This window comes from Coregonus clupeaformis, chromosome 20, assembly GCF_020615455.1.
Source record: "Coregonus clupeaformis isolate EN_2021a chromosome 20, ASM2061545v1, whole genome shotgun sequence".
NCBI lineage: Eukaryota > Metazoa > Chordata > Actinopteri > Salmoniformes > Salmonidae > Coregonus > Coregonus clupeaformis.
Window position 1 is genome coordinate 36,947,189 of NC_059211.1, and position 22,662 is coordinate 36,969,850.

General features: G+C 46.5%; 1 protein-coding gene across 5 annotated transcripts in view; it reads right to left on the bottom strand.

Annotated features, from left to right (window-relative positions):
• LOC121533334 (disabled homolog 1) overlaps positions 1 to 22,662 on the bottom strand; it is a 235,656-nt gene that overhangs the window by 17,072 nt on the left and 195,922 nt on the right. For all 5 annotated transcript variants that reach the window (XM_041839167.2, XM_041839170.2, XM_041839169.2 and 2 more), the window contains 3 exons: positions 10,027 to 10,166; positions 9,059 to 9,157; positions 7,066 to 7,197 (listed from right to left, as the gene is read on the bottom strand). In XM_041839167.2, coding sequence (XP_041695101.1) covers positions 7,066 to 7,197; positions 9,059 to 9,157; positions 10,027 to 10,166 — 371 coding nt within the window. The remainder of the gene's footprint in view (positions 1 to 7,065; positions 7,198 to 9,058; positions 9,158 to 10,026; positions 10,167 to 22,662) is intronic.

Genomic DNA, 22,662 nt, shown 5'->3' on the forward strand with positions numbered 1-22,662 from the left:
CGGTTCTGACTTGGTGTACAGGGAGAATACTGTAAGAATGGCCCATGTTCTGAATTATGTCGCTGTCCATTTCAAAAGTCCTGAACAAATAGGCATATCGTCCGTCTGAGTTCGCTCATTGTCTTAATCGAAATTACGGCTTGCCTCTTATCCGCTCATCGTTCCCTTATGCCATAGTCTGTACATCTTAATTGTTATATTGTTCATATACAGTGAGGGAAAAAAGTATTTGATCCCCTGCTGATTTTGTACGTTTGCCCCCTGACAAAGAAATGATCAGTCTATAATTTTAATGCTATTATTTATTTGAATAGTGAGAGACAGAATAACAACAACAAAATCCAGAAAAAACGCATCTCAAAAATTTTATACATTGATTTGCATTTTAATGAGGGAAATAAGTATTTGACCCCCTCTCAATCAGAAAGATTTCTGGCTCCCAGGTGTCTTTTATAAAGGTAACGAGCTGAGATTAGGAGCACACTCTTAAAGGGAGTGCTCCTAATCTCAGCTTGTTACCTGTATAAAAGACACCTGTCCACAGAAGCAATCAATCAATCAGATTCCAAACTCTCCACCATGGCCAAGACCAAAGAGCTCTCCAAGGATGTCAGGGACAAGATTGTAGACCTACACAAGGCTGGAATGGGCTACAAGACCATCGCCAAGCAGCTTGGTGAGAAGGTGACAACAGTTGGTGTGATTATTCGCAAATGGAAGAAACACAAAAGAACTGTCAATCTCCCTCGGCCTGGGGCTCCATGCAAGATCTCACCTCGTGGAGTTGCAATGATCATGAGAATGGTGAGGAATCAGCCCAGAACTACACGGGAGGATCTTGTCAATGATCTCAAGGCAGCTGGGACCATAGTCACCAAGAAAACAATTGGTAACACACTACGCCGTGAAGGACTGAAATCCTGCAGCGCCCGCAAGGTCCCCCTGCTCAAGAAAGCACATATACAGGGCCGTCTGAAATTTGCCAATGAACATCTGAATGATTCAGAGGAGAACTGGGTGAAAGTGTTGTGGTCAGATGAGACCAAAATCGAGCTCTTTGGCATCAACTCAACTCGCCGTGTTTGGAGGAGGAGGAATGCTGCCTATGACCCCAAGAACACCATCCCCACTGTCAAACATGGAGGTGGAAACATTATGCTTTGGGGGTGTTTTTCTGCTAAGGGGACAGGACAACTTCACCGCATCAAAGGGACGATGGACGGGTCCATCTTGGTTGAGAACCTCCTTCCCTCAGCCAGGGCATTGAAAATGGGTCGTGGATGGGTATTCCAGCATGACAATGACCCAAAACACACGGCCAAGGCAACAAAGGAGTGGCTCATAAAGAAGCACATTAAGGTCCTGGAGTGGCCTAGTCAGTCTCCAGACCTTAATCCCATAGAAAATCTGTGGAGGGAGCTGAAGATTCGAGTTGCCAAACGTCAGCCTCGAAACCTTAATGACTTGGAGAAGATCTGCAAAGAGGAGTGGGACAAAATCCCTCCTGAGATGTGTGCAAACCTGGTGGCCAACTACAAGAAACGTCTGACCTCTGTGATTACCAACAAGGGTTTTGCCACCAAGTACTAAATCATGTTTTGCAGAGGGGTCAAATACTTATTTCCCTCATTAAAATGCAAATCAATTCATAACATTTTTGACATGTGTTTTTCTGGATTTTTTTGTTGTTATTCTGTCTCTCACTGTTCAAATAAACATACCATTAAAATTATAGACTGATCATTTCTTTGTCAGTGGGCAAACGTACAAAATCAGCAGGGGATCAAATACTTTTTTCCCTCACTGTACACTACCGGTCAAAAGTTTTAGAACACCTACTCATTCAAGGGTTTTTCTTTATTTTTACTATTTTCTACATTGTAGAATAACAGTGAAGACATAAAAACTTTGAAATAACACATGGAATCATGTAGTAACCAAAAAAGTGTTAAACAAATCAAAATATATTTTATATTTGAGACTCTTCAAATAGCCACCCTTTGCCTTGATGACAGTTTTGCACACTCTTGGCATTCTCTCAACCAGCTTCACCTGGAATGCTTTTCCAACAGTCTTGAAGGAGTTCTCACATATGCTGAGCACTTGTTGGCTGCTTTTCCTTCACTCTGCGGTCCGACTCATCCCAAACCATCTCAATTTGGTTGAGGTCGGGGGATTGTGGAGGCCAGGTCATCTGATGCAGCACTCCATCACTCTCCTTCTTGGTAAAATAGCCCTTGCACAGCCTGGAGGTGTGTTGGGTCATTGTCCTGTTGAAAAACAAATGATAGTCCCACTAAGCCCAAACCAGATGGGATGGCGTATCGTTGCAGAATGCTGTGGTAGCCATGCTGGTTAAGTGTGCCTTGAATTCTAAATAAATCACAGACAGTGTCACCAACAAAGCACCCGCACACCATAACACCTCCTCCTCCTCCATGCTTTATGGTGGGAAATACACACGCGGAGATCATCCATTCACCCACACGCGTCTCACAAAGACACGGCGGTTGGAACCAAAAACCTCAAATTTGGACTCCAGACCAAAGGACACATTTCCACCGTTCTAATGTCCATTGCTCATGTTTCTTGGCCCAAGCAAGTCTCTTCTACTTATTGGTGTCCTTTAGTAGTGGTTTCTTTGCAGCAATTCGACTATGAAGGCCTGATTCACACAGTCTCCTCTGAACAGTTGATGCTAAGATGTGTCTGTTACTTGAACTCAGTGAAGCATTTATTTGGGCTGCAATTTCTGAGGCTGGTAACTCGAATGAACTTATCCTCTGCAGCAGAGGTAACTCTGGGTCTTCCATTCCTGTGGCGGTCCTCATGAGAGCCAGTTTCATCATAGTGCTTGATGGTTTTTGAGACTGCACTTGACCTTCATGTCAAAGTAATGATGAACTGTTATTTCTCTTTGCTTATTTTAGCTGTTCTTGCCATAATATGGACTTGGTCTTTTACCAAATAGGGCTGTCTTCTGTGTACCCCCCTACCTTGTCACAACACAACTGAGGGGCTTGATGGCACAAGCCGGGAGCCCGGCCAACAGCGAGTTGCAGTAGTCCAGGCGGGAGATGAAAAGTGCCTGGATTAGGACCTGCGCCGCTTCCTGTATGAGGTAGGGTCATTCTCTACAGATGTTGTAGAGCATGAACCTACAGGAGCGAGTTAATGCTTTGATGTTTGCAGAGAACAACAGGGTGTTGTCCAGGGTCATGCCAAGGTTCTTTGCACTCTGGGAGGAGGACACTGTGGAGTTGTCAAAAGTGATGGAGAGGTCTTTGAGCGAGCAACTCCATGTCGTCGAGGTTGAGCTTGAGGTGGTGGGCCGACATCCAAGTTGAGATGTCTGCCAGGCACGCAGAGATGCGTGTCACCACCTGGGTGTCAGAAGGGTGGAAGGAGAAAAAGTATTGTGTCATCCGCATAGCAATGATAGGAGAGACCATGTCATGGAGCCCAGTGACTTGGTGTACAGCGAGAAGAGGAGAGGGCCTAGAACCGAGCACTGGGGGACACCAGTCGTGAGAGTATGTGGTGCAGACACAGATCCTCTCCACGTCACCTGGTAGGAGCGGCCTGCCAGGTAGAGTGCAATCTAAGAGTGGGCATCAGTCTGAGATGCCCAGCCCTGAGAGGGTGGAGAGGAGGATCTGATGGTTCATGGTGTCGAAGGCAGCGGATAGATCTAGTAGGATGAGAACAGAGGATAGAGATTTAGCTTTGGCAGTGCGGAAAGCCTCTGCCAAATAGTTAGTTCTGAGAGAGATAGCGAGAGAGTTGGTCAGAGACTGTTGGCTTCTTGCGAAGGGGAGCGACTCGGGCCATTTAGAAGTCAGAGAGGACACAGTCAGTGGTCAGGGATGAGTTGATGAGGGAAGTGAGGAATGGGAGAAAGTCTCCAGAGATGGTCTGGAGAAGGGAGGAGGGGATGGGGTCGAGCGGGAAGGTTGTTGGGCGGCCGGACCTCACTAGTCACAAGATTTCATCTGCAGAGAGAGGGGAGAAAGAGGTCAAGGCGTAGGCTATTTCTGTGTGAATAGGACCAGTGGACTCAATAGGCTGAGTGATTGAGGAGTGGATGTCGTCAACCTTCTTTTCAAAGTGGTTGACAAAGTTGTCCGGAGAGAGGGAGGAGGGTGGGGTTGGAGGATTAAGGAGGGAAGAGAAGGTGGAAAATCATTTCCTAGGGTTGGAGTAATAGAAAGTGGCTTTAGCAGCGGATGTAGAGGAAGAGAAGGTAGAGAGGAGGGAGTGAAAGGATAATTGGTCCTTCAGAAGTTTAGTTTTCCTCCATTTTCGCTCAGCTGCCCGCAGCTCAGCCACGGGGCAGAAGGGGAGGGCCGAGCCGACAGGGAGGAAAGGGGACAGTGCGAGTCATAGGATGCGGAAAGGGAGGAGAGTAGGGTTGAAGATGCAGAATCAGGAGACAGGAGGGAGAAGAATTTAGCAGAAGAGAGAGATGATAGGATAGAAGAGGAGAGGAGAGAGTAGTGGGAGACGGAGAGCGAAGATTGTGACGGCGCAGGACCATCTGGGTAGGGGCTGATTGGCTAGGGTTGGAGGAAAGGGGGACAGAAAAGGAAACAAAGTAGTGATCAGAGACCTAGGGGACGCAGTGAGACTAGTAGGCAAACAGCCTCTAGTAAAGATGAGGTCAATCATATTGCCTGCCTTGTGAGTGGGAGGGGACTGGGAAAGGGTGAGGTCAAAAGAGGCAAGGCGGGGAAAGAGAAAGTTGGAAAGAAGTGAATCAAAGGCAGACGTCGGGAGGTTGAAGTCGCCAAGTACGAAGAGTGGTGAGCCATCATCAGGCAATGAGCTTATCAAGCTGTCAAATTCATTGAGGAACTCTAAGATCACCTGGTGGACGATAGATGACAACAATGTTAAGCTTGAGTGGACAAGTGACAGTGACAGCATAGAATTCAAATGAGGAGATGGACAGGTGAGCGAGGGAGAAAATACACTGAACAAAAATATAAACACAACATGCAACAATTTCAAAGATTTTACTAAGTTACAGTTCATTAGCCCTAATCTATGGATTCCACATGACTGGGAATACAGATATGCATCTGTTGGTCACAGATACCTTTAAAAAAAGGTAGGGCCGTGGATCAGAAAAACAGTCAGTATCTCGTGTGACCACCATTTGCCTCATGCAGTGTGACACATCTCCTTCGCATAGAGTTGATCAAGCTGTTGATTGTGGCCTGTGGAATGTTGTCCCACTCCTCTTCAATGGCTGTGCGAAGTTGCTGGATATTGGCGGGAACTGCAACACACTGTCGTACACGTCGATCCAGAAAATCCCAAACATGCGCAATGGGTGACATGTCTGGTGAGTATGCAGGCCATAGAAGAACTGGGAAATGTCCAGTGTTTCAGTGTACAGATCCTTGCGACATGGGGCCACGCATTATCATGCTGAAACATGAGGGGATGGCGGAGGATGAATGGCATGACAATGGGCCTCAGGATCTGGTCACGGTATCTCTGTTCATTCAAATTGCCATCGATAAAATGCAATTGCAGCTTATGCCTGCCCATACCATAACCCCACCACCACCATGGGGCACTCTTTTCACAACATTGACATCAGTAAACCACTCGCCCCCACATCTACCATCTGCCCGGTACAGTTGAAACCGGTACAGTTGAAACCGGGATTAATTCTTGAAGAGCACACCAGTGGCCATCGAAGGTGAGCATTTGTCCACTGAAGTCTGTTACAACGGCAGACTGCAGTCAGGTAAAGACCCTGGTGAGGACGACGAGCACGCAGATGAGCTTCCCTGAGACGGTTTCTGACAGTTTGTGCAGAACTTCTTTAGTTGTGCAAACCCACAGTTTTCATCAGCTGTCCGAGGGTGCTGGTCTCAGACGATCACCAGGTGAAGAAGCCGGATGTGGAGGTCCTGGGCTGGCGTGGTTACATGTAGTCTGCAGTTGTGAGGCCGACATTGAAGGCGGCTTATGGTAGAGAAATTATCATTCAATTCTCTGGCAACAGCTCTGGTGGACATTCCTGCAGTCAGCATGGCAATTGCATGCTCCCGCAAAACTTGAGACATCTGTGGCATTGTGTTGTGTGACAAAACTGCACATTTTAGAGTGGCCTTTTATTGTCCCCAGCACAAGGTGCACCTGTGTAATGATTATGCTGTTTAATCAGCTTCTTGATATGCCACACCTGTCAGGTGGATGGCTTATCTTGGCAAAGGAGAAATGCTCACTAACAGCGATGTAAACACATTTGTGCACAAAATTGGAGAGCTTTTTGTGCATATGGAACATTTCTGTGATCTTTTATTTCAGCTCATGAAACATGGGCCAACACTTTACATGTTGCGTTTATATTTTTATTCAGTATACATCAAAGGCATATTGCATTATCTGGTTGATGTTGAGTTCTGATATTTTCCAAGCTTGGTAAGGAGTACAGAAGTAGCTCATCCTTGGGCAATGTGTCCAATTTGTCCTGATGGTGGCACAGTGGGCCCACAACTTGAACCCCGGCAACGCTGCTTGCAGCTTTAATTGTTGTTGTAAACAGGGGCAGTGGCGTCTTAAAATGGGCAATGACATACTTTGTAATAGAAACCCCAAAAATCACATTGTTTTTTTGGTTAGTATTTTTTTCTTAACGTTAATGATCCCAATTTCATTTAAATGTTGAATGTTTAAACGTTCACACCCCTAGTCCATATAACCAGTGATGAAAAAGACCCAAACTACTGTAGCTCATTATTTCACGCATCCCATTCAGTCCCGGCAGATTCTGTCTACCCACAGGAGATTAAGACACAGACAACAACATAGCGAGAATATAGACTCTATCGCTATTCTACACACACACACACACACACACACACATGCCACAGCAGCAGGATAGACTGTGCTCTGTATGTATCTATCTGCTGAGAGCTGATTCAAGGGTCATTCTCTAAATGTCAACAGGACAATGTTCCCCGGGGCTAGCAGAGGACAATAAGGATCATGGACACACACACAAAGGCACATACACTCACACACATTCACAAATTGTGTGGTACTCACCGACTGAGCGGTCTTGATAGCTACGAAGCGGTGGTTTCCCTCCTTCCCACAGACGTAGCCAAAGGCTCGGTGGTCCGTGATGTCTTTAGCGATGTACGAGATCTCATGGACAGCATGGTGGTGCTGGAGGACCTGAGAGAGACGGAAACACACAGTCAGAGACAGAACCATTGATCTAGAGATGAATAGAGGAGAGGAAAGAGGAGAGGAAAGAGGAGAGGAGAGGAGAGGAGAGGAGAGGAGAGGAGAGGAGAGGAGAGGAGAGGAGAGGAGAGGAGAGGAGAGGAGAGGAGAGGATGATCTGGCAGTAGTTCTATTCAGAGCTCAGGCAGCCCTCAGCAGGATGTGACCAGACGGAGGGATACAGTCCCACTATTCCCTGTGAGCCTCTGTGTTGTGTTTCTGTGCCAGGCAGAAGGAGGGGGGGATTATACCTCCTCAACCCACACACACACACACACACACAGACAGACACAGACCCACACACACACACACACAGACACAGACCCACACACTCCCGCCTGCTACATTTAACGGTCTTTAGTTCCCCTACTCCCCCCAGTTTAGCCAGAGTGGTTTGTGCCAGGGAGGGATGGCTGTGCCCATGGCAGATGGCATTGGTTGTCCCAGGGAACCAGAGCTGGGACTGCGTGTCTGTGTGTGTGTGTGTGTGTGTGTGTGTGTATGTGTGCATGCGTGTGCATGTGTGTGTGACTGTGTGTGTATGTGACAATGACAGTCGCGTCTCTGCAGGCAGTCAATTCGATCACTACATATACTCCCTGGATGTGACACTACAGACAGAGGCAATCTCAAAACATAGCATTGAGCCCAAACACACACACAGGGACGTGCATCCGTCAACCCCACACAGTGCTCTGACAGAGCTGACAGTACTACAGAGCACCCAGCAGCAGCTACAGAGGTACGGGAGGAGACAGTAACTCTGTGTGTGTGACTGATGTGTTCTATATTTAATAACTAGGCTGATGATTATCATTACTCCCATTGACTTACCTGACAATAATAAGAGCCCCCCCCCCCCCAGCAGGAGAGACCTCTGTGATCACACGCGCGTACGCATGAACACACACACATACACACATCCCATGCCTGTAGATTGGCCGTTGAACCCAGATGTCTTGTACCAGGCTGGGGCTGGGGAGGGGATGACATACACACTTTTTCTTTTTCTGTTAAAGGCCTCGCCCTCTCTCCACCCCTCCTGGCTGTTCCATTCATCCATGACGGAAAGAGAGAACACGAGCGTTCGCCCTCTGTGGGGATGGAGGAGAGATTAATGTTCCCACGCTCCTCTCCTCAATCTCAGACGGCTTCTCCCTCCATGACCTTCCCTCCTCCATGAGAGAGCTCATCCATCCATCCATTCATCCAACCACCAATCCAGCTCATCCATCCATCCATTCATCCAACCACCAATCCAGCTCATCCATCCATCCATTCATCCAACCACCAATCCAGCTCATCCATCCATCCATTCATCCAACCACCAATCCAGCTCATCCATCCATAGGGAGGGAGGAAGGGATGGGGATGTAAGCAATATGGCTGCAGTGTGGGATGTTGAAAGGCAAGGCCACACACACACACACACACACACACACACACACACACACACACACACACACACACACACACACACACACACACACACCTAGTGGCAGCCTGGCACATAAGAAGCACCACAAACAAACCCCCCAGTAACCAGACACAAAGACACACACAGAGGAAGACAGACTACATCGCTATTCTCTGTAAATCTGATGATAAAGCAGGTCTGTATTCTGATCTACTGAGGTGGTTTCAATTAGGTCCTCCTGATTTCCCCTGGGACTCCTTAGAGCCGCCTCATTAACAGGTCCACCTGTCCCCCTGGAGCAATATCTTACACATACATTGCACACACACGCATACATACACATGCAGGCACGCAGGAGCACGCACGCACAGACACACACACTCTGAAACTTACCCCAGACTTCTCATCGAAGATCTTGATCCCTCCAAAGGAGACGGTTAAAAACACCTTCTGTTTGTGGTCTCCTTTAGATCGCCCTGCCGCTGCTATACCCTACAGAACAGACCCACGTGACAGGGTTATAGACACACATACACACACATGACTTACTTACTGTAGATGTAGAAGAGCAGGGAAGAGGACAAATCGGAAGTGACTGTCTGTGTGTGTGTGTATGTGTGTGTGTGTGGATGGATTTTCTGTCTGGATGAGCAAATTGGGAAACAGGTTGATCAATGGACCATCTACCTCCGCTCTTCACCCCTCCTCACCTCTCTTCAGTCCTCATCCTTCTCCTTCGCCCATCCCAACATCAACCCTCGTCTCTGTCTCCTTTCTCCTCACCCCTCTCATTTTTCACTCCATCCTGCCCTTGCACAATTACCCAGCATGTAATCATCCTCCTCACCTCCATCTTCACCTCCTCTCTCCTCCATTTTCACCTCCTCTCTCGCCCATCTTCACCTCCTCTCTCCCCCATCTTCACCTCCTCTCTTGCCCATCTTCACCTCCTCTCGCCCCCATCTTCACCTCCTCTCACCCCCATCTTCACCGCCTCTCTCGCCCATCTTCACCTCCTCTCTCCCCCATCTTCACCTCCTCTCTCGCCCATCTTCACCTCCTCTCTCCTCCATCTTCACCTCCTCTCTCGCCCATCTTCACCTCCTCTCTCCTCCATCTTCACCTCCTCTCTCGCCCATCTTCACCTCCTCTCTCCCCCATCTTCTTCTCCTCTCTCGCCCATCTTCACCTCCTCTCTCCCCCATCTTCACCTCCTCTCTCGCCCATCTTCACCTCCTCTCTCCCCCATCTTAACCTCCTCTCTCCCCCATCTTAACCTCCTCTCTCCCCCATCTTCATCCTCCCCCTTCCCCCTCATTCCCTGGCCTCAGGGTCAAACACAGACACACACACACAGTCACCTTGAGCTTCATCATGGAGTCTTGACAGAGTTTGTCTCCACGTGCGGCGGTGACTTCGTCCAGACCGATGAGTTTAGCCTTGTAGCGAACGCCATCCCCCTTAAACCGCCTGATCAACCCAGCCTCGCTACGATCCTGCCCTGAGAGAGACAGAGACACACAGCAACACAGGATCAGTACAGTACACACACGACCACACACACACCTCATTATGATCCAGCTGTAAAGAGAGCATTAGTACACAGTAAAGAGCAAGAAAGCCATACATATTCTGCTATCATTTGATTGGCAAATTCATTCTCTCTCTCTTCCTCCCCATTCTCTCTCTTCCTCCCCATTATCTCTCTTCCTCCCCATTCTCTCTCTTTCTCCCATTCTCTCTCTTTCTCCCCATTATCTCTCTTCCTCCCCATTCTCTCTCTTTCTCCCATTCTCTCTCTTTCTCCCCATTATCTCTCTTCCTCCCCATTCTCTCTCTTCCTCCCCATTCTCTCTCTTCCTCCCCATTCTCTCTCTTCCTCCCCATTCTCTCTCTTTCTCCCATTCTCTCCCTCTTCCTCCCCATTCTCTCTCTTTCTCCCATTCTCTCCCTCTTCCTCCCCATTCTCTCTCTTTCTCCCATTATCTCCCTCTTCCTCCCCATTCTCTCTCTTCCTCCCCATTATCTCTCTTCCTCCCCATTCTCTCTCTTCCTCCCCATTCTCTCTCTTTCTCCCATTCTCTCCCTCTTCCTCCCCATTCTCTCTCTTTCTCCCATTCTCTCCCTCTTCCTCCCCATTCTCTCTCTTTCTCCCATTATCTCCCTCTTCCTCCCCATTCTCTCTCTTCCTCCCCATTATCTCTCTTCCTCCCCATTCTCTCTCTTCCTCCCCATTCTCTCTCTTTCTCCCATTCTCTCCCTCTTCCTCCCCATTCTCTCTCTTCCTCCCCATTCTCTCTCTTTCTCCCATTCTCTCCCTCTTCCTCCCCATTCTCTCTCTTTCTCCCATTCTCTCCCTCTTCCTCCCCATTCTCTCTCTTTCTCCCATTATCTCCCTCTTCCTCCCCATTCTCTCTCTTCCTCCCCATTATCTCTCATCCTCCCCATTCTCTCTCTTCCTCCCCATTCTCTCTCTTTCTCCCATTCTCTCCCTCTTCCTCTCCATTCTCTCTCTTTCTCCCATTCTCTCCCTCTTCCTCCCCATTCTCTCTCTTTCTCCCATTATCTCCCTCTTCCTCCCCATTCTCTCTCTTCCTCCCCATTATCTCTCTTCCTCCCCATTCTCTCTCTTCCTCCCCATTCTCTCTCTTTCTCCCATTCTCTCCCTCTTCCTCCCCATTCTCTCCCTCTTCCTCCCCATTCTCTCTTTCTCCCATTATCTCCCTCTTCCTCCCCATTCTCTCTCTCTTCCTCCCCATTCTCTCTCTTCCTCCCCATTCTCCCTCTTCCTCCCATTCTCTCTCTTCCTTCCCATTCTCTCTCTTCCTCCCCATTGTCCCTCTTCCTCCCCATTGTCCCTCTTCCTCCCCATTCTCTCTCTTCCTCCCCATTCTCCCTCTTCCCCCACATTCTCTCCCTCTTCCTCCCCATTCTCTCTCTTTCTCCCATTATCTCCCTCTTCCTCCCCATTCTCTCTCTCTTCCTCCCCATTCTCTCTCTTCCTCCCCACTGTCCCTCTTCCTCCCCATTCTCTCTCTTCCTCCCCATTCTCTCTCTTCCTCCCCAATCTCTCTCTTCCTCCCCATTCTCTCTCTTCCTCCCCATTCTCTCTCTTTCTCCCATTCTCTCCCTCTTCCTCCCCATTCTCCCCCTCTTCCTCCCCATTGTCCCTCTTCCTCCCCATTCTCTCTCTTCCTCCCCATTCTCTCTCTTTCTCCCATTCTCTCCCTCCCCATTCTCTCCCTCTTCATTGTCCCTCTTCCTCCCCATTCTCTCTCTTCCTCCCCATTCTCTCTCTTCCTCCCCATTGTCCCTCTTCCTCCCCATTCTCTCTCTTTCTCCCATTCTCTCCCTCTTCCTCCCCATTCTCTCTCTCTTCCTCCCCATTCTCCCTCTTCCTCCCCATTGTCCCTACTCCCCATTGTCCCTCTTCCTCCCCATTCTCTCTCTTCCTCCCCATTCTCTCCCTCTTCCTCCCCATTCTCTCTCTCTTCCTCCCCATTCTCCCTCTTCCTCCCCATTCTCCCTCTTCCTCCCCATTCTTTCTCTTCCTCCCCATTCTCCCGCTTCCTCCCATTCTCTCTCTTCCTCCCCATTATCTCCCTCTTCCTCCCCATTGTCCCTCTTCCTCCCCATTCTCTCTCTTCCTCCCCATTGTCCCTCTTCCTCCCCATTCTCTCTCTTCCTCCCCATTCTCCTGCTTCCTCCCCATTCTCCCTCTTCCTCCCCATTCTCTCTCTTCCTCCCCATTCTCCCGCTTCATCCCCATTCTCTCTCTTCCTCCCCATTCTCCCTCTTCCTCCCCATTCTCTCTCTTCCTCCCCATTCTCCCTCTCCCTCCCCATTCTCTCTCTCTTCCTCCCCATTCTCCCTCTTCCTCCCCATTCTCTCTCTTCCTCCCCATTCTCCCTCTTCCTCCCCATTCTTTCTCTTCCTCCCCATTCTCCCGCTTCCTCCCATTCTCTCTCTTCCTCCCCATTCTCTCTCTTCCTCCCCATTCTCCCTCTTCCTCCCCATTCTCTCCCTCTTCCTCCCCATTGTCCCTCTTCCTCCCCATTGTCCCTCTTCCTCCCCATTCTCTCCCTCTTCCTCCCCATTGTCCCTCCTCCTCCCCATTCTCTCTCTTCCTCCCCATTGTCCCTCTTCCTCCCCATTCTCTCTCTTCCTCCCCATTGTCCCTCTTCCTCCCCATTCTCTCTCTTCCTCCTCATTCTCCCTCTTCCTCCCCATTCTCTCTCTTCCTCCCCATTCTCCCTCTTCCTCCCCATTCTCTCTCTTCCTCCCATTCTCTCTCTTCCTCCCCATTCTCTCTCTTCCTCCCCATTCTCTCTCTTCCTCCCCATTCTCCCTCTCCCTCCCCATTCTCTCTCTCTTCCTCCCCATTATCTCTCTTCCTCCCCATTCTCTCTTCCTCCCCATTATATCGAATGATGGCATGACATTTAGTTCTTATCTCCTCTCTTTCTGTGTTTCCCCTCTCTCCACATGCTCTCTATTGTCTCTGTGTGTGTGTGTGTGTATATTGAATGTGTGTACTAGTGTGTATGTGTGTGTGTGTTGTCCTTGCTCCTTTCTCTATGTTATCTCCTGTGTTGAGTAGAGTACTCCTCTCAGACAATAGAGAGGGAGAGAGAAGGAGAGTGAGAGAGAGAGCAAGATCCTCAGGGGAGGAGTGTTTAGACTGATCTCTCTTTCAGCTGTCTCAGGACCTTAACCCTGTTCCAACACCCTGAGATTAAAGGCACCGCCCACATACGAGAGGCAGGCAGGAAGCATTGGGACCAGGGGTTTAGGGGTTAAGTGTCTTGCACACCGCCAATCCTTTAGTTGCTCTGTAACCTCTAAACTACCTGACACCCATTTTTTTGGCCACTATGACTGGCTGTCACTTACAGACCAACAGAACATACAGTGCCGTGAAAAGGTATTTGCCCCCTTTCTAATTTTCTCTACTTTAGCATATTTTCTATACTGAATGTTATAATATAATATAATATGCCATTTAGCAGATGCTTTTATCCAAAGCGACTTACAGTCATGTGCGCATACATTTTTACGTATGGGTGGTCCCGGGGATCAAACCCACTACCCTGGCATTACAAGCGCCATACCAATTGAGCTACAGAGGACCACCCATATCAGATCTTCAACCAAAACCTAATGTTAAATACAATTTCATACTTATTTCATTTATTATGTTATGCAACACTGTAATGACTCCAACCGAATGCTTCCTGTAGTTGTTGATCAATCTCACACGTTGCTGTGAAGGAACTTTGGCCCACTCTTCCATGCAGAACTGCTGTAACTCAGCAACATTTGTGGGAATTCAAGCATGAACTGCTCGTTTCAAGTCCTGCCACAATATCTAAATTGGGATTAGGTCTGGACTTTGACTAGGCCATTCCAAAACTTGAAATGTGTTGTTTTAATTTTAGCCATTTTCATGTAGACTTGATTGTGTGTTTTGGATCATTGTCTTGCTGCATGACCCAGCTGCACTTCAGCTTCAGCTCATAGACGGATGGCCTGACATTCTCCTGTAGAATTCTCTGATATAGAGCAGAATTCATGGTTCTTTCTATTAAGGCAAGGGGTCCAGGTCCTGAGGTAGCAAAGCATCCCCAAACCATCACACTACCACCACCATGCTTGACAGAGGTTCTTACTGTGGAATGCAGTGTTTGGTTTTCGCCAGGCATAATGGGACCCATGTCGTCCAAAAAGTTACACTTTTGAATCATCTGTCCATAGAACATTCTTCCAAGAGTCTTGATGATCATCCAGGCGCTTCCAGGTGCTTTCTGGGAAACTTGAGTCAACTTTTTGGATGACATGGGTCCCATTATTCCTGGCGAAAACCAAACACTGCATTCCACAGTAAGAACCTCAGGTTCCCTTTATCTAATATTAGGTTTTGGTTTAAGATCTGATAAAAATTCAGTATCAGAAATATGCAAAAATAGAGAAAATCAGAAAGGGGGCAAATACTTTTTCACGCCACTGTATAGGCATGCACACAGCTCACACTCGCTCACACGCACACATAAGTACAACACCACCACCTTCCTTTAGAATGTCTCCCCGGCATGTGAGTGAAATGAAATGCCAAGAGAGGTAGACAGAGAGAGTGTGAGAGAAAGGGGGAGGTAGGGAGAGGTAGACAGAGAGAGTGTGAGAGAAAGGGGGAGGTAGGGAGAGGTAGACAGAGAGAGTGTGAGAGAAAGGGGGAGGTAGGGAGAGGTAGACAGAGAGAGTGTGAGAGAAAGGGGGAGGTAGGGAGAGGTAGATATGTAGCTCTGGGGTTAGTTTGCTTGCTGAGTGGTTTATATTATTACCATGCTCCATCACAGCCTTTCCTGTCACAGCTGAATTAATCCACAGTTAGAGTGTGTGTGTGTGTGTGTGTGTGTGTGTGTGTGTGCTTGCGTGGTGTAATTAAATGTCTGCTGCGGCTGTGACCTGCTGTGCCTATAACACAACTAATGAAAGAATCCTCCATCACATCTGTCACACAGAGAGAGAGAGAGAGGGGGGGGAGAAAGAGAGAGGGATGAGAGAGAGAGTGATAGAGAGGGAAAGAGGAACGAGAGCAAGGGATGAGAGAGGAAAGAGAGCGAGGGATGAGAGAGGAAAGAGAGCGAGGGATGAGAGAGAGAGAGAGAGAGAGAGAGAGAGAGAGAGAGAGAGAGAGAGAGAGAGAGAGAGAGAGAGGGAGAGAGAGAGAGAGAGGGAGAGAGATAAGTGGGAGAGGAGAGAGAGAAAGAGGGACATGAAAGGAACAACCCAACCCAATACAATACAACAAAGATGTCTAATATGAATAGGAAAAATGACATTGCCTGGGCTTAACAGTATCTCAGCAGGCTGACAGTGTTGTTAAACCCAGTCAGACACATTACTGTAGCTGTTGTTAAAGTGAAGCTACTCTCGTATGGATGATCCCCAGTGCTATAGCTCAGACTTTTACTGGGGACTGGATAACAACTACATCAAATACTAAAGTGTTTTTGTCAGGATTGTGTATGGGAACTCATTTTGGTTGATTCTATCATCTCTCTTGCATTGACTCTATGCACACACACTGGACTCTACCCACACACTCACACATACTTACACCACAAACACACACACACTGCATACGCTCACACTCACATAACATGCACACACATGCATACTGATGCCACACACACACTCATACACACTTTCACACTCATCACATACGCTGTTACCTAGTCACTTGACCCCTACCTATATGTACAGTATATAGCTACCTCAATAAACTCGTACCCCTGCACATCAACTTGGTACTGGTACTCCCTGTATATATATCCATGTTATTTTCTACTCCCTATATTTAGCCATGTTATTTTCTACTCCATATTTACATTACATTTTAGTCATTTAGCAGACGCTCTTATCCAGAGCGACTTACAGTTAAGTGAGTGCATACATTATTATTTGATATATATATATATTTTTTTCATACTGGCCCCCCCATGTTATTTTCTACTCCCTATATTTAGCCATGTTATTTTCTACTCCATATATTTAGCCATGCTATTTTCTACTCCCTATATTTAGCCATGCTATTTTCTACTCCCTATATTTAGCCATGTTATTTTCTACTCCCTATATTTAGCCATGTTATTTTCTACTCCATATATTTAGCCATGCTATTTTCTACTCCCTATATTTAGCCATGCTATTTTCTACTCCCTATATATATCCATGCTATTTTCTACTCCCTATATTTAGCCATGTTATTTTCTACTCCATATATTTAGCCATGTTATTTTCTACTCCCTATATATATCCATGTTATTTTCTACTCCCTATTTATATACATGTTATTTTCTACTCCCTATATATAGCCATGTTATTTTCTACTCCATATATACAGTGGGGAAAAAAAGTATTTAGTCAGCCACCAATTGTGCAAGTTCTCCCACTTAAAAAGATGAGAGAGGCCTGTAATTTTCATCATAGGTACACGTCAACTATGACAGACAAAATGAGATTTTTTTTCTCCAGAAAATTACATTGTAGGATTTTTAATGAATTTATTTGCAAATTATGGTGGAAAATAAGTATTTGGTCAATAACAAAAGTTTCTCAATACTTTGTTATATACCCTTTGTTGGCAATGACACAGGTCAAACGTTTTCTGTAAGTCTTCACAAGGTTTTCACACACTGTTGCTGGTATTTTGGCCCATTCCTCCATGCAGATCTCCTCTAGAGCAGTGATGTTTTGGGGCTGTCGCTGGGCAACACGGACTTTCAACTCCCTCCAAAGATTTTCTATGGGGTTGAGATCTGGAGACTGGCTAGGCCACTCCAGGACCTTGAAATGCTTCTACGAAGCCACTCCTTCGTTGCCCGGGCGGTGTGTTTGGGATCATTGTCATGCTGAAAGACCCAGCCACGTTTCATCTTCAATGCCCTTGCTGATGGAAGGTTTTCACTCAAAATCTCACGATACATGGCCCCATTCATTCTTTCCTTTACACGGATCAGTCGTCCTGGTCCCTTTGCAGAAAAACAGCCCCAAAGCATGATGTTTCCACCCCCATGCTTCACAGTAGGTATGGTGTTCTTTGGATGCAACTCAGCATTCTTTGTCCTCCAAACACGACGAGTTGAGTTTTACCAAAAAGTTATATTTTGGTTTCATTTGACCATATGACATTCTCCCAATCCTCTTCTGGATCATCCAAATGCACTCTAGCAAACTTCAGACGGGCCTGGACATGTACTGGCTTAAGCAGGGGGACATGTCTGGCACTGCAGGATTTGAGTCCCTGGCGGCGTAGTGTGTTACTGATGGTAGGCTTTGTTACTTTGGTCCCAGCTCTCTGCAGGTCATTCACTAGGTCCCCCCGTGTGGTTCTGGGATTTTTGCTCACCGTTCTTGTGATCATTTTGACCCCACGGGGTGAGATCTTGCGTGGAGCCCCAGATCGAGGGAGATTATCAGTGGTCTTGTATGTCTTCCATTTCCTAATAATTGCTCCCACAGTTGATTTATTCAAACCAAGCTGCTTACCTATTGCAGATTCAGTCTTCCCAGCCTGGTGCAGGTCTACAATTTTGTTTCTGGTGTCCTTTGACAGCTCTTTGGTCTTGGCCATAGTGGAGTTTGGAGTGTGACTGTTTGAGGTTGTGGACAGGTGTCTTTTATACTGATAACAAGTTCAAACAGGTGCCATTAATACAGGTAATGAGTGGAGGACAGAGGAGCCTTTTAAAGAAGAAGTTACAGGTCTGTGAGAGCCAGAAATCTTGCTTGTTTGTAGGTGACCAAATACTTATTTTCCACCATAATTTGCAAATAAATTCATTAAAAATCCTACAATGTGATTTTCTTTTTTTTTTTTTTTTTTTTGTCTGTCATAGTTGACGTGTACCTATGATGAAAATTACAGGCCTCTCTCATCTTTTTAAGTGGGAGAACTTGCACAATTGGTGGCTGACTAAATACTTTTTTTCCCCACTGTATAGCCATGCTATTTTCTACTCCCTATATTTAGCCATGTTATTTTCTACTCCCTATATTTAGCCATGCTATTTTCTACTCCCTATATTTAGCCATGTTATTTTCTACTCCCTATATTTAGCCATGCTATTTTCTACTCCCTATACAGTGGGGGAAAAAAAGTATTTAGTCAGCCACCAATTGTGCAAGTTCTCCCACTTAAAAAGATGAGAGAGGCCTGTAATTTTCATCATAGGTACACGTCAACTATGACAGACAAATTGAGATTTTTTTTTACAGAAAATCACATTGTAGGATTTTTAATGAATTTATTTGCAAATTATGGTGGAAAATAAGTATTTAGTCACCTACAAAGAAGCAAGATTTCTGGCTCTCACAGACCTGTAACTTCTTCTTTAAGAGGCTCCTCTGTCCTCCACTCGTTACCTGTATTAATGGCACCTGTTTGAACTTGTTATCAGTATAAAAGACACCTGTCCACAACCTCAAACAGTCACACTCCAAACTCCACTATGGCCAAGACCAAAGAGCTGTCAAAGGACACCAGAAACAAAATTGTAGACCTGCACCAGGCTGGGAAGACTGCATCTGCAATAGGTAAGCAGCTTGGTTTGAAGAAATCAACTGTGGGAGCAATTATTAGGAAATGGAAGACATACAAGACCACTGATAATCTCCCTCGATCTGGGGCTCCATGCAAGATCTCACCCCGTGGGGTCAAAATGATCACAAGAATGGTGAGCAGAAATCCCAGAACCACACAGGGGGACCTAGTGAATGACCTGCAGAGAGCTGGGACCAAAGTAACAAAGCCTATCATCAGTAACACACTACGCCGCCAGGGACTCAAATCCTGCAGTGCTAGACGTGTCCCCCTGCTTAAGCCAGTACATGTCCAGGCCCGTCTGAAGTTTGCTAGAGTGCATCCAGAAGAGGATTGGGAAAATGTCATATGGTCAGATGAAACCAAAATATAACTTTTTGGTAAAAACTCAACTCGTCGTGTTTGGAGGACAAAGAATGCTGAGTTGCATCCAAAGAACACCATACCTACTGTGAAGCATGGGGGTGAAAACATCATGCGTTGGGGCTGTTTTTCTGCAAAGGGACCAGGACGACTGATCCGTGTAAAGGAAAGAATGAATGGGGCCATGTAACGTGAGATTTTGAGTGAAAACCTCCTTCCATCAGCAAGGGCATTGAAGATGAAACGTGGCTGGGTCTTTCAGCATGACAATGATCCCAAAGACACCGCCCGGGCAACGAAGGAGTGGCTTCGTAAGAAGCATTTCAAGGTCCTGGAGTGGCCTAGCCAGTCTCCAGATCTCAACCCCATAGAAAATCTTTTGGAGGGAGTTGAAAGTCTGTGTTGCCCAGCGACAGCCCCAAAACATCACTGCTCTAGAGGAGATCTGCATGGAGGAATGGGCCAAAATACCAGCAACAGTGTGTGAAAACCTTGTGAAGACTTACAGAAAACGTTTGACCTGTGTCATTGCCAACAAAGGGTATATAACAAAGTATTGAGAAACTTTTGTTATTGACCAAATACTTATTTTCCACCATAATTTGCAAATAAATTCATTAAAAATCCTACAATGTGATTTTCTGGATTATTTTTTCTCATTTTGTCTGTCATAGTTGACGTGTACCTATGATGAAAATTACAGGCCTCTCTCATCTTTTTAAGTGGGAGAACTTGCACAATTGGTGGCTGACTAAATACTTTTTTTCAACACTGTATATAGCCATGCTATTTTCTACTCCCTGTATATATATCCATGTTATTTTCTACTCCCTATATATATCCATGCTATTTTTACTGTATGTGTTGTATATTCATATTATATGTAGAGTGCTAAAATGAGCCACTAAGGGGATGTGGTCACTGTGGTTCTTTGTTTTCTGTCAGAGGGGATGGCCGCAGACCTCCGGACACACACACACCTCAGGTCTCAAGAACTTGCCCCTGTCAGCCAGGTCAAAGGGGTGATAAAGAGCTGTGAAGGAGAGAGGATGAGAGGTCACAGTGACATTTACGTCATTTAGCAGACGCTCTTATCCAGAGAGATTTACAGGAACAATTAGTGTTAAGTGCCTTGCTCAAGGTCACATCGATAGATTTTTCACCTAGTCGGCTCAGGGATACGAACCAGCGACCTTTCAGTTACTGGCCAAACACTGCTAGGCTACCTGCCGTGTGTGTGTGTGTGTGTGTGTGTGTGAGTGTGTGAGTGTGTGTGAGTGTGTGAGTGTGTCCTGAGGCCATCCCCTCTGACAGAAAACAAAGAACAAATTAGAGTGGAGACACTTCAGGGACAGAACTGTCCACACTGCCCAACCAATACCACCACTATGACAAGGTCACTTTGTAAAGCCAAAACTTTCGCAGGCCAGAAGGGGAGTTCGGTCTGAGCTCAGAATAGAGTTTTAATTGTCTGTCTGAATGTCTGTCTGACTGTTCCTGTCAATATGGAGTCTCTTTCACTGATCTCTCTTTCCCTCACTCCCTCCACCTCCCTCAGTAGGCTCAATAGTTCTCAAACTATTCAGCTACACAGTTACCAAACAAACGTTTATATTGTTCTAAACAAAAAGTGAAACAAAGAAAAACATTGTTTTTATAAAGACTGGACATCTGTTACAACAAAAGACTGTTTCATCCTCCCATTTTTCTCACAAAAACAAACAAAGAAACACAAAGTCTGTCATCCCGCTCTTTCTTGTCTGTCATTAGGAACCTTCATTCTCCCTGCAGGGTCCTGGGATGGAGGGATGGAGAGAAGGAGGGAGGGAAGGAGAAAAGTACACATGAAATGGGGGTAATATCGTCTCTGTGGGGGTAATATCGTCTCTGTGGGGGTAATATCGTCTCTGTGGGGGTAATATCGTCTCTGTGGGGGTAATATCATCTCTGTGGGGGTAATATCATCTCCGCAATCTGTGTCTGTGTCTGTGTGTGTGCGAGACAGTGTGTGTGGCCCCCTCCCAGTTAGGGGAAGTGACGAGCTCTACAGCAGAGTCTCAGCACTCAATCGCTGGTTGAAAACTGTTTTCTGCCCCTCCCAAAAGATAACATTTGTGGATAATTGGCCCTCTTTCTGGGACTCACCCACAAACAGGATCAAGCCTGACCTGCTGAGGAGTGACGGACTCCATCCTAACTGGAGGGGTGCTCTCCTCTTATCTACCAACATAGATAGGGCTCTAACTCCTCTAGCCCCACAGTGAAATAGGGTGCAGGCCAGGCAGCAGGCTGTTAGCCAACCTGCCAGCTTAGTGGAGTCTGCCAATAGCATAGTCAGTGTAGTCAGCTCAGCCATACCCATTGAGACTGTGTCTGTGCCTCGACCTAGGTTGGGCAAAACTAAACATGGTGGTGTTCACCCTAGCAATCTTATTAGGATAAAGACCTCCTCCATTCCTGCCATTATTGAAAGAGATCGTGATACCTCACATCTCAAAATAGGGTTACTTAATGTTAGATCCCTCACTTCAAAGGCAGTCATAGTCAATGAACTAATCACTGATCATAATCTTGATGTGATTGGCCTGACTGAAACATGGCTTAAGCCTGATGAATTTGCTGTGTTAAATGAGGCCTCACCTCCTGGTTACACTAGTGACCATATTCCCCGTGCATCCCGCAAAGGCGGAGGTGTTGCTAACATTTACGATAGCAAATTTCAATTTACAAAAAAAAAATGACGTTTTCATCTTTCGAGCTTCTAGTCATGAAATCTATGCAGCCTACTCAATCACTTTTTATAGCTACTGTTTACAGGCCTCCTGGGCCATATACAGCGTTCCTCTCTGAGTTTCCTGAATTCCTATCAGACCTTGTAGTCATAGCAGATCATATTCTAATTTTTGGTGATTTTAATATTCACATGGAGAAGTCCACAGACCCACTCCAAAAGTCTTTCGGAGCCATTATCGACTCAGTGGGTTTTGTCCAACATGTCTCTGGACCTACTCACTGCCACAGTCATACTCTGGACCTAGTTTTGTCCCATGGAATAAATGTTGTAGATCTTAATGTTTTTCCACAAAATCCTGGACTATCGGACCACCATTTTATTACGTTTGCAATCGCAACAAATAATCTGCTCAGACCCCAACCAAGGAGCATCAAAAGTCGTGCTATAAATTCTCAGACAACACAAAAATTCATTGATGCCCTTCCAGACTCCTTCTGCCTACCCAAGGACGTCAGAGGACAAAAATCAGTTAACCACTTAACTGAGGAACTCAATTTAACCTTGCGCAATACCCTAGATGCAGTTGCACCCTAAAAACGAAAAACATTTGTCATAAGAAACTAGCTCCCTGGTATACAGAAAATACCCGAGCTTTGAAGCAAGCTTCCAGGAAATTGGAACGGAAATGGCGCCACACCAAACTGGAAGTCTTCCGACTAGCTTGGAAAGACAGTACCGTGCAGTACCGAAGAGCCCTCACTGCTGCTCGATCATCCTACTTTTCCAAATTAATCGAGG